The following is a 12,567-nucleotide window of genomic DNA, read 5'->3' on the forward strand; positions in this document are numbered from 1 at the left end:
GCCTCAGTAACCGTGCAAGAGATTTGCATTTTATGTAAGCTGACTATGTCCTAAAGTGATCTAAGTCTTCCTCACAGAAAGGCGGATCTGAGCAGAAAAAGAAGAGATTAAGTTATATTTTTATTGCCTTACATGTCTGATTTAGAGCTTCTTACATAGAGAAGACATTGTAGATGCTGAAAGACAAATCTAAATAACATGCAGAGCTGGCAAGAAAACATTAATGCAAAGTAGCTTCTTTAGCATCTCATCTCCTATCAGGGCTCTAATTTTCTGGTCTCTTTATCAGACTTTAATGATTGCATGCAGTGCAAAAAGAGAAGGCAGAAAATTAAATGTAATCGATTTTTTTTCAATTACAAGATTTGTGAAGGTGTTTGGGGAAAGAAGGCAAAGCGCACCAGCTCTTGAGCACTGAACAACGACACAGGAGCAATAATTGAGGACTGAGAAGGAAGAGAGCATTCCATTATAAGTCTGAGTGAGATATACGCATCTTGAGAGCTGTGGCAATCACAGATAGTTCACGATTCCCAGTGGCTGCCTCATGGTAATCCTGGCTTTGCTGATGATGACCTCTCAAGTTTAAAATGGGTTATGGTGCTGTCTGTGCATTTGCCATGGAGTGGAATACCATTTGCCATAAAAGAGCTTCCCATTTTTGTCTTTCTGTTTAAGGCGACTCAGCTGGATAGAAAAGAAAGGTGCCCACTTTTCACTTCTGAATTTGTCTTTAAAGAGTTGTGGATATGTGCAGCAGGGGGAGGCTGCCTCTTTTTTCCTTCATTTATAATGCATACTTTATGGTAACAAAATTCCCTGCTCACTATACAAATCATGAATCCCTGATCACAATAAATAGACGTCTAGGAAACTTTCTTATGTCAAGTTTTACATGTTTGAAAAGGCTTTCTTGGCACAGAACAATTCTTAATGCTGCTCTCACTGCATAGCCAGATTCTTTTGTTTGCATATCCAACGTACTGGTTGGCTCAATGAGCAAGCACAGCTAGAGCACACAGTGCTGTGATAGCATCTGAAGTTTGAAGAGTGGGAATCTTGGTAAGGAGGTTTCCATTTCTTGTTTCCATTTCTTCCAGTAGATAAATCACCCTCTCCATAGCCTTGGGGTTTTGGAGAAGAAAATCATATTTTAAGGATGACACCTCCACTTCTCAGTTGGGAGAAGAGCTTCTGGCACAGTGAAGAGCTAAACCTTTATCTTTCCTGTTTGTTATCAAAGTAGCTTTGGTATGCCCCACAAATTGAACATGAAACAAGTCTGCTTGCAAAAACTAATGCAAACTGAGCTAATTGCCATCCTTTTGTATATATTAGACCAAATTCTCCATTGTTCTCCACAGCCTGCAGCCATTATACTCCATGAAAGTTCAGTACAGGGGGGATGTGCATGCAAATCTGTTTAAAAAGTCCCACTTTTCTCCATTAAGTTGGTGAAGATATTTAGGATCTTTATAACTGCACTTATCTGGTTTTCCTTCTTACAAGTTACAAAGTATTTTTAATTACGGTGGTAACATTTTAATAAGACAATCAGTGCCTCAAGCCAATGCCATAACCCAGTTGTTTGACATGCTGGGATGACAACCATCTGTTACAATGCTCAGCCTTGCTAATGGAAGACTCACACTAATAAGGGGAAACCCTGGCTGTATGTAGACCTACTGCTACAGCTCCCATTTGATCCTTCACTCCCATTTCCAAGAATGAGGACATGAGCAGAAGAAAGGGATGGGTGTCAGTCATGCTCTTCATCCCCTTGGGCTCATAGGTACCTGGATGCAAATTAGAGCAGCTCTGGTGTGAAGTGTCTGTGAAGTTTCCTGGAGAGTTTCCCATCCCACTTCTGGTACTGTGTGCGGCCCAGCTGCACTGCAGTATCTAACACCAAATATCAAACTGAACAATGAGGCAGGATGCACTCTACCAAAAGTTCAGATTATGTTGAAATAATTCATCCTCACGAATGAATTCATATCACATGCATACTATGCAGCTGGAGAAATGTTTGACCCACTACGACACAATAGCTAGGCAGAAATAGCCTCATATTGCTGTCGCCACTATTAAGTACCTTACCTGCTCTGGCAAATGTCAGCAGGTGTTGATGAAACATCACTGTAAAGAGAGTTTTTAAAGGAACTGAAATAACGCATCATTAAATAATTGACCTTGTACTGTCACTGTTAGGTTTCTCTGCTTGCAGCAACACAAACTCTGTGAGCTGTGTAGAAAATAGTGTGTGAACAATCAATCCATCATCGTAGGACCCTGGTGGGAAAAGGATGTCACATGCCATTCTCCTTCACCTGAAGCAAAACAGCAAGGCATCCTGAAACTTTTTGTCTGACTCGTCTGTCAGGTTTGGCAAGGCTGACGCATCCTTCACCACACCCTTTACTTTTGCATGGTAGAGAAAGAATTCTGCAGACCTAGGATGCATTTTCCCCTTGAATTCAAATACCTTTTTATTATTTTATTTTTATTTATTTATTTTTAACCTTACTAGAAATCAGTAGTGTAATACTGTCTAAATGAAGCACAGGTGGTGTTCAGGTACCTGGGAATGACTGCCCTTGGCAGGCAATCCTGGGCTTGGCTAGTTACAGGTTGACATGGAGAACCTCATGTCAGTCATTCCCTGCCCTTCCCAGCCCCTCCAAACATTCATTGGGGCATATCTACCTTTTAAAACGAATTATACTGCAGAGTGTTATAAATCTGCCCATAATTAGGCAACAATTGAGTGTATATTAGCAGTGTGCCCAGGTCGCCAAGAGGGCCAATGGCATCCTGGCTTTTATCAGGAATGATGTGGTGAGCAGAACTAGGGAAGTCATCCTGCCCCTGTACTCAGCATTGGTGAGGCCTCACCTCGAGTACTGTGTTCAGTTTTGGGCACCTCAGTCCAGAAAGGACATGGAGGTGCTGGAGCAGGTCCAAAGAAGGGCAATGAGACTTGTGAAGGGCTTGGAGAATGTGCCCTATCAGGAGAGACTGAGGGAACTTGAGCTGTTTAGCTGGGGCTCTGCTCATTGATGACAAGTGACAGGACGAGGGGAAATGGCCTCAAGTTGCACCAAGGTAAGTTTAGGTTGGATATCAGGAAACACTTATTTACAGAAAGGGTAGTTAAACACTGGAATAGGCTTCCCGGTGGTTGGAGGTCACCATGCCTAAATGTGTTTAAGAGCCGTTTGGATGCAGTGCTCGAGATATGATTTTAGCAGAGGGTTGTTAGAGTTAGGGTATGGTTAGGCTGTGGTTAGACTTGATGATCTTTGAGGTCTCCTCCAACCTGAGTAATTCTATGATTCTATGATTCTGTATATATTCCCCATGAGAGATACCTTGGAGTAAGTTGTCTGAGCTCTCTAGCTTTGTTATTATTGACATTTCAGACTGTTGCTGTAGAGGTGTTGCTGCTGGTGTTAGCTGGTGAACCTCTTTCCCCAGGAAGAGAGAAGCTCAGAGTAAAGACTTGGGATTTTGAGGTCAAGTGAAGTGAGGAAGTGGAAATTCCTAGGACCGACCTTCGTTTCCCCAGAAACACAGATGTGGTGAGTGCTGCCACTCAGGTGAAGCTGACACTTCCCAGGCAGTCATTGCACAGGAGTAATGATGCACAGCAATCATGCTACAAAGATCCATGGCCAGATAAGTGGCTTGCACGTGCAAACTTGTCCTCGCTATGCAGAACTGTAGGAGGTAGGAACACGGAAGTCACATTCTGTCTTACCATGACGATTCAGTCTTTGGAATTCTAGACCTAGTTTTCATAAGCAACAATAACAAAAATCAATTTCCAGATCATGTTTACATTGCCACTTTGAATGTCAGCTACCATCAGTTATCGGCGTGTTTCAGCTATTTCAAATTTATTTGGTTCTTCTCTATGCAAGGTATCAAAGAGAGGATGGTATTAAATAAGCTCACAAGATGGCATGTGAAATAGGAGGGGATGGCAGCTGTTGTTACGAGCTAATTAATGAGCCATGGAGAGGAATTCAGCTTATGAATTAAAGTATAGTTATCTCCCTGGTATAGACAGAGACTGTCACCTCAGGTAGTACCATGAATAATTAAAACCCCACTACCTGGTATCTGAAACCTGAAACACAGTTTTTGGGTATACCACTTGGGTCTGGGAAATAAAACCTAAAGAGAGAGATAATGCATAGGCCTAGTGTTATGTAATAAAGCAGCTTCCATCTGTTCGCTAATCTGGTGTTCAGACACAACTGGATCATCTTCGCATCCATGGAGTTGCATTCTGCTAATACTTGCTGTTTCAGAGGAGACAAATTAGGATACAGGACTGCAAAACAGACCTTAGTTCTTGCTTTAAGAAGCAAGAAGGGAATCTTACATCTACTTTAGACTGACAGTCTTCTAAGACCCAGAGAGTTTTCACAAATCCATGTGTTAAGAAACAGAACTTCACATTCCGCTAAAAGGCACAAGGAAGAAGCTCCAAATTACTGCATTTCATTCTCTTTTACAAGGAGTTCTCCTTGAGAAGAAAAAGACACTAAGACTTGCAGAGTTTACACGCTATTTAGTCTCTGTAGCACCTTGCAGTATAAGGAAATCAAGGAGCTTAGGATGTGGCCTCAGGTATGTCAGGACTGGCCTTTCCTAAGAGGAGTGAAGCAAGGTCGAAACAGTATCTTCAAATTATGACTCTGATGTTTTCCCACAGTAGGTAGAGTTTTAAGCGATGCCCAGGTCAATTGCTATTATTTCAAGACAACCAATTCCACCAGTTCCAACCAGGGTAGCACTTACAAAACTTTACTTTGTTTCAGCAAAATGAAAATATCTGTATTTATTTATTTCTACACCCTATGTGTGAAAATAGCTCGCATGGGACCACTGAGTAGTTCTCAGCATCAGTTTGGTCTTATTCTCTCTGAATTCCAGCAGGGTTAATTGTGCAAGAAGGACCAGCAGAATCCATTTGCTACTTAAGCACATTTTTCAACATGTCCAGGTAACAATGACTCATTTGGGCCTCTGGGTGTATCACATACATGCTGTCTCCATCACAAATAATGGAGTGTCTCACTGAGCTGGCACACTAGGCCAAGCTGAAAAAGGTGGGGCTGATTGGAGGTGGTGCTAAAACTCAGCAATAATGCCAAATCACTGTAATACTTGCAGATTTCTAAATACACGTCCATATAAACAGACAACTTTCAAAGGGATCTGCTGAAAAAAAAAGAAAATACTTAATATTTGTATATTCACAAATGCATCAGTACTTGAAAAGTCTGACTTTTAGATATGCAGGTGTCACTAATGCAGTGATCTCTATATCTGTGTAGTGAAACCTTCGGATTGCATTTGTTGTTCCTGATTTGCCTTACTGGTTTAGTATTCTGCTCCCTGATGACTTGGAATGTAACATCAAATTTGAACAGATTTATTCAAAAAAGAACCCAAAATCCACATGAATACATATATCTGCATCAATAAAATGATATATGTGCTGCTACATAACGATTCAATAGTATAGGATATATAATCTAATATGGAAGTCACTGTATGACTTCACAACTAATGGCCAACTTGCATTTTGCCACTTTGTAGCACTCCATACAGCCCCAGGCAACATCGTATTTGCTTGGAACAGCTCTTGGCTTCCACTGTGCTGCATTCACCACCACCTACAGTAGCAGGTTACGTTCTTGTGTCATTTACAGTGGCATATGTTATGATATGGACTGGACTTGGAATATCTGCAGTGCTTCTGCCTGGGGGAACCTCTGGTTGAGGTAACATCTGGAGTGCTCAGTCCAGTTTAGGGATCCTCTATTCAAGAAAGACAGGGGGCTTCTAAAGAGAGTCCAGCGAAGGGCCATCAAGATGATGAGGGGCCTGGAGCATCTCCCTTGTGAGCATCTCCCTCTTAGGCTGTGGATGTCCCGTCCTTGGAGGTGTTCAAGACCAGGTTGGACGGGGCCCTGGGCAACCTGATCTAGTAAAGGTGTATGTTTGGTGGCCCTGCTAGGCAGGGGGGTTGGAACTACATGATCCTTGAGGTCCCTTCCAACCCGGGTCATTCTGTGATTCTGTGTGAAAGGCTGAGAGACCTGGGGCTGGAGGAGAGAAGACTGAGTGGGGATCTCAACACTGTTCATGAATATCTGCAGTGCAGAAGCCAAATGGATGAGACCAGGCTCTTTTCAGTGGTGTGCAGCAATAGAACAAGGAACAATGGGCAGAAACTGGAACAGAGGATGTTCCATCTGAGCATGAGAAAAAACTTCTTTACTTTAGGGGTGACAGAGCACTGGTACCATGAGGAAAACTGCAGATTTCGCATGAATTCGATCGGAAGTTTTTAATGCGGGAGCAGCGTCCGCACAGAGAACTTGTGAAGGCACCAGATCAATAAGGGAGCCCGGTCGGGGCTACGCCGGTGCGGGGGGCGGGTTGTGAGAGCACCGGGCCGGGCTAAAGGCGAGGCGGCTCCACGCCCCGCACCGCCGCTTAAAACCGCAGCCGAAAGGTGTGGCTTTGCCTTTCCTGTGCCGCCGGGGAGGGGACGGGACAGGACAGGACAGGACGGGAACTTTGCTCTTTTTGCTGCCGCCGCCGCCGCCCAAGACCCCTTTGCTTCTCCCAGCCGCCTTCCCTCACCTCCCGGCCCCCGCCGCCCCCTGAGCTCGGGCTCGCCGGGCGGTGAATGCCGCTCTCCCCTCCGGCTGTGGGTCGGCTGTCCCCCCGCTGCCCGCTTCGTCCCCTCTCCGTCCCGTCGCCATGAGCATGAACGGCGGCTCGCACCCGAGGATCAACACGTTGGGCCGCATGGCTCGGGCCGACTCCGGCACCGACCTGCGCTACGAGATGAGCTCCCATGTCGTGAGCGGCGGCGGCGGCGGCGGCGGCACCCACACGCATAAGACCTACTATTACCAGAAGACCTACGGGGGGGACTACGCCTCCGACGGGTACGGGTAGGTGGTTAGGCTCAGCGGTAGTTCTCATGGACCTCTTGGTCTCCTTATTGATGCCAATGGGCGTTGCTTCTGGAGTGCTGTTACACGGTTCGCGTTGAAGTTCAGCCTTGGCTTTATTGCTAGGACATCCTGATCGGATTGCAGGAGGATGAGAGTTCGGTGTATACAGTAAGCAAACAGCAGCTGGCAATGTGCTGGCTACACGAAGCTACATGCTGAGAATCAGGCTTTCGGGAATGAGGGACCCTACCCAGTGCTGAGAGCTGTGCTTCACATCTGCTGCCCAGGACTGCTGAATGAACGACCAAACTTGTATTCTCCCTGTATTAGTTTACTTTGTGCAGTTCATAGTTCTTTATTCCACATTCGGTTTGCTTTGTGCCCTCTGATTAGCTGCTGCTGCTAGATGTCCTCCTCCTGCTGCAGTAACATGAGAATACCTGTTAACGTAATGTAATTAGAGCAATTCAGTGCTTTACCAAGGGAGAGTGCGTGTTAGGACTCCAAAGTACTTTCGCTGTGTTGCATTTTTGAGTCTGTTTTGCCAGTAATGCTCCACTACAAGTAGCTTTACTGCTTTTAAGAGATAGACATGAAACATTAATAACAGAGCATGTTGCTTCCTCACTGTTCTTTTTCGACTACATTCCAGTGGTGTGGCTTCCCTGTTAGTCCGAGCTTTCACTAGATAATAAATACTTTCTTTCTATTTAGCGTTCTTTGGCTTTTGTTAGGTACTGCAAACAAGCCTGTAGTTTGCTAGCTGTTTCTTTCTTTAGTTTTTGGTGGTTCCTCATCATAGGGTTGATGAAGAGGTTAACAATCTTCTATCAACATAGTTTCATCAACTCTCTCTCATAATGTTCTTATCTCCTTTTTGGCAAGGACGTTACAATGAAAGTTCCTTTTCACCTTATTCCAAAGTCTCTCCTTGGATCTAAAGCCCTTTGTTAATGAGACTGAAATACATATATGTATTTTATGTATAATCTTTCATACGTGAAGAGGTCTGACCATAACATTTCACATAAGTAATTGCAAAGTGCTGTATGTGCTTGCATCTTAGCCAGTGGCATAGATTTGTTTTGGATTGAATGATGCATCCCAAAACAGAAGAGGTGGGTTTCATTGCCATTTGATGGGGGGGAAAAAAAACCAAACAGGCCTAATTTTGCGCATGTGCAGAACATCCTCCGAATCCTGTTTGTGTTGTGCTTGCAGGACCAGGGCTGTGATCTCTGGAATTGGTTTTGGTTGTTGTTAAGCCTGATGTTGTTAATGCCAAATTTCAGTATCAGTTACCAAACCCTAAAAACAGAGGCTAATTTTATTATTTTTATTTTATTTTATTTTTTCCCCAAATTAGGACAATTCCTGTACCTGAATTTTAAACACAGGAGGATTCAATGTAGGCTCTAGTCTTGTAAGATTTGGGGCGTATTCTGCCAAACAAGTCTGTGCTGAGTGTTACATTAGTCACAGAGCAATACAGGCCGCTCCTTACCCTCAGGGCTCAGCAAGGTGCTTTTACAACATTCCCAGTTTCTTCTGGCTTGGGAACTTGGTGAGCTTGGCCCTGGGTACAGATACTCAGCTTGACGTTGAGTCACACACCCCTAAACTGCAAATTCATCAGCCAGGTATTCATCAATGCCTTTGCAATGGGGAGAAGAAGACAGTAGCATGTTTTGCAGTTGTATTTGTTGTGGCTGAGATTAGGTGGAAAAAGAATAACGTAATGCATTGCTGCAAGAATTAATTGGTTTACACACAAGATAAGTTTGAAGGTTAATGTAATGCCGGTGCCTTACATGTAGAAAAGGAGCCAGAAATTCACACCGAAGCCTTGAAATTACTTGCAGGGGGCTGGCAGACTGGGTAAACTTAAAGGAATCAGGTTCAGAATTGTGGCTTTACCTGCCCTGTTGGCCTTGTGATGGTCTGCAGGATCCTGCCCGAGGTGAATAGCTGTGCTGTGCTGGCCATGAGAGCTGCCCCAGTGACAAACAGAGCTATCAGAAGACAGGGAGAAAAGAATGTGCCTGAGCTGCCAAATGCCTGCTGTACTAACAGAGCCAGCAGGAGAACTGCTTTTACCAGTAGCTGGTAGCGCTGCCATGAGGTACAGAAACTGCGCTGTGCCTCTTCTAACTCACCTTTTTGAGAGGTACCGGTGAGAGATTGGTTCCATTGCAAGCTATTCATCATTGAAAGCATGAAAGCCGCTGTCAAGCACAACCATACTTCAGGTGGCTGTTATTGGAGGGGCTGCTATGCTGTGCTGTGGGCTCCAGGCGCAACTCCCTCCAAGCGTGAGCTGTGCAGACGTGTGTACAGCCACCAGCTGCTGCCTCTGCAAATGGTGCCTTTGCTCTCAGTGACTCATCCCAGTAGCAAAAGTCCTGCTCAGGAGTGTGAGAATTTCTTCAAACAGGTGTGGCCGAGTCCCTTGTGAAACCCTGCAGCTTCCACTGCCGGCACCTGGCAGTTTTAATGTGTCAGCAGTGACTTTTTTTTTGCACACTCCTAAAAGGATTAAGAGGCCAATAATGCGAGATCTGGATTTCTTTTGAGATTTATCACATTGCAGTCTACACGCGTGTTCTATGCTTCCAAATATGAAAGTGTTTGATGAGGCTGCAAGTGTGCCAAAATGGAGCCAGGAAGAACAGAGAATGCACAGAGAGAGAACACACTCAGAAAATTCCTCGTCATGGAATCACAGAATCGATTGAATTGGAAGGGACCTTTGAAGGCCATCTGGTCCAGCTCCCCTGCAATGCACAGGGTGTTTGCTGACAGTTGCATTTGGCTGTCAGAGTTCAATTAAACTGTATTCGGGCAAACTGCAGTTTAATTTTGGTTGTATTTTCATGGTTATTGCTATTAACCACCTTTTATCAGTTTCTCTCCAGAGTATTGGCCAGACTTTTCCTGCAAATCAAATCCATTTCCTAACACTTGATTTCCAGGTGCACACAAACAGCTCACTGATGATGGGTGCAGCTTGTATGCTGCAGACTGCTAATCCAGTTCAGGTTTTGCTTTTAACTTGCCTACCCTGAGCATACCAGTAATCCCTTGATGAACCTATTGCTTGCTCAAACAAGTTTGTGTGAATGGAGGGGAGGGGAAAAGAAGGAGGTACTATTGTTTTGCTCAGTTTCAGCTTCTTTGTTGAGTTATTGGAATTGCTTGGTAACTTTGGAGGTGCAAGAAGACCTTTATTTAAGCTTCTTTTACTTTTTGAATAGCAATCCAAAAAAATTTAACAAGGATTATTCTGACCTGGTGTGCACCCTCTTGAACCATAACATTGGTCTGAGAGTATTCCTTTTGTGCTTCCAAAGCATCAGCAGTCCCACAGTGCTGCCAGCTGGACCTGCTTCTGTGTGCCCCCTCTGGAGGAGTGCTCCTCTGGACTCACCACGCTCCGACAACAGCAGCATCTGTTATTTTACTCTATCTGGACAGTGGCAGCTCTCATGGGGGTAGCACATAGCAACTAAGTGCAGACTTAAGAATTTCAGAAATGCAGGGTTTACCATCAAGGCAATGGCTGAGCTCATCTCAGTGGGCATTGCAGTGGGGAGGTGTTGTCCCAAGTGCTGTTGTGCACAAAGCCTGGCTGCAGCAGGGCCTTGTGCTCTCCTTGTTTCTTTGGGAGAGCAGGAGTGCAACACAGCAAGGGAGCTGTGTCTTCTGCTGTACCGTGAGGCAACAGACCTCCTGTATGGAGTGATGGCAGCATGAAGGTGCTGTCCCATCCCTAGAGTCACTTCTTCACACCTGTGGCCTTCACAGAGTTGTAAGAGTTGGAAGGGACATTTGGGGGTCTGCAAAACAGATTCCCTAAGGCATGTTGCATAGAAAAGTGTCCAGATGGGTCCTGAATATCTCCAGAGAAGGAGACTCCACAGCCCCTCTTGGCACCCTGTTCCAGTGTCTGTCACCCTCACAGTAAAGAGATCTTTTCCAAATCAAAGGTGATTATTCTGCATTTTAAAGTATTCTTTGTTTTAATACAAAGACACTATCCCTGTATGTTTTCTTTTGTACCTTTAGTAATTAATGACTATTAAACTCAAGTCATTTTAATAAAGAATTTGGTTTCATGGTGTCGTTTTAAAATTCATGAATTGCCTTCAAAATATGTATTGCAGTCTGGCATGTCAAGGTGCAGGTAGAAGGAGGTAGTTAAGGTCTGGAGCAACCTGAGCTGTTTTGCTCAGCTCTGTTGCATAGGGTTTGCAGATGAAAAGCAGCATAGCCATTAGCCAGGATCCTGCAAATATGTGTATTTTTTAGTAGCTGTATTGTGAATCTGGCTGAAAGGTCAGAGCTCCGTTTCCTTCCCTTTCTGCACAGACCGTTGTAAAGTTTGAAACTTCTTTCTGTGTTTACAGATATGCTCTAAACCAAGTGAAAAGCTGGGCCATTCTTATTGCCTGGCCTGTCTGTGGTGCTGATGCAGCAGGATCCTGGATGTCGGGTTAAAAGCAAATCAAAATGTTGTCATGGCTGCTACCAACAGTTACATTAATATTGTTGATGTAAATGAAAGGATAGAGGACAAGGGGGAATGAATTTAAACTAAGACAAGGGAGGTTTAGGTTAAATGTTAGTAAGAAATTCTTCACGCAGTGTGGTGAGGTGCTGGCACAGCTGCCCAGAGAAGCTGTGAGTGCCCCATCTCTGGAGGTGCTCAAGGCCAGGTTGGATGGGATCCTGGGCAGCCTGAACTGGTGGTTGGCAACCCTGCCCACAACAGGGGAGCTGGAACTGTTATAATTGTGGTCCCTTACAACGCAAGCTATTCTGTGATTCTAAAATACCATTTATAAGTAGACCACTAGATGTGTTATGTGAGGATTCTCAGGGTCCTATGTCCTTCTGAGGTCCACAAATGTCATTTTAAGGAGAATTTAGTTTACAAGAGTGTACTTCAGAAGTCCAGGTTCTTTTGTGCCTCCATGCTATAATGCCACCTACCATGTTTACGAGCTAGGATTTGCACATTTGTCTTTGGTCCATTGTTTTTCTCCTTCCTTTGCACTATTGTGTTGGATATGGTATTTCTTTGTTTGAATTTTTTCCTTCTACCTCAAGGTTGGATTTCTGCTTACTCCACATTGGGGTTTTTGCTTTGATCTACTCATTCCCATTAAAGACTTGTTGGCCTCAGGAAGACGTGTATCAGAGCTGAGGGTTTTGAAACTGCTTGTAAAATGCTTTCTTGTCGTATGGGTGACAAATATTTAACTTGTGTCCATTTTGGATTGTCCTCATTGCATCTGATAAATCAACCAATATATGTTGAAGTAGGCTTTTCTAGAGTACACGTGTGCAGCCAAATCCTCTTGAAATGTAAAGGCCTCATGTCGTGTTGTCTTGGTGGAGCTCTTCTTCCAGACCACAGTATGTCTGTATTAAGCCATCTTAAACTTTCTAGCTTTTTAAATGTTGGGGCAGTAAAGCTGGATGTGGTATTGTAAAGCAGTGGAATGAACACATAATGCTTACAGTTCTGTATTTTTCAGTCTACCATATTGTAGCTTGGTTTTAGAAAGTACCTTTTCTT

At 44.2% G+C, this 12,567-nt stretch overlaps 1 protein-coding gene across 4 annotated transcripts in view; it reads left to right on the forward strand.

The window, feature by feature from the left end:
* The first annotated feature begins 6,539 nt into the window (after positions 1 to 6,539).
* Positions 6,540 to 12,567, forward strand: part of DSP (desmoplakin) — a 35,384-nt gene continuing 29,356 nt past the window's right edge. For 3 of the 4 annotated variants that reach the window (XM_015854594.2, XM_015854596.2, XM_015854597.2), the window contains exon 1: positions 6,540 to 6,983. In XM_015854594.2, the coding sequence (XP_015710080.1) occupies positions 6,787 to 6,983 (197 nt within the window). In that variant the 5' untranslated portion in view covers positions 6,540 to 6,786. The remainder of the gene's footprint in view (positions 6,984 to 12,567) is intronic. The other variant, XM_015854595.2, reaches the window with a different exon arrangement.

Source organism: Coturnix japonica, chromosome 2, assembly GCF_001577835.2.
Source record: "Coturnix japonica isolate 7356 chromosome 2, Coturnix japonica 2.1, whole genome shotgun sequence".
Classification (NCBI taxonomy): Eukaryota; Metazoa; Chordata; class Aves; order Galliformes; family Phasianidae; genus Coturnix; species Coturnix japonica.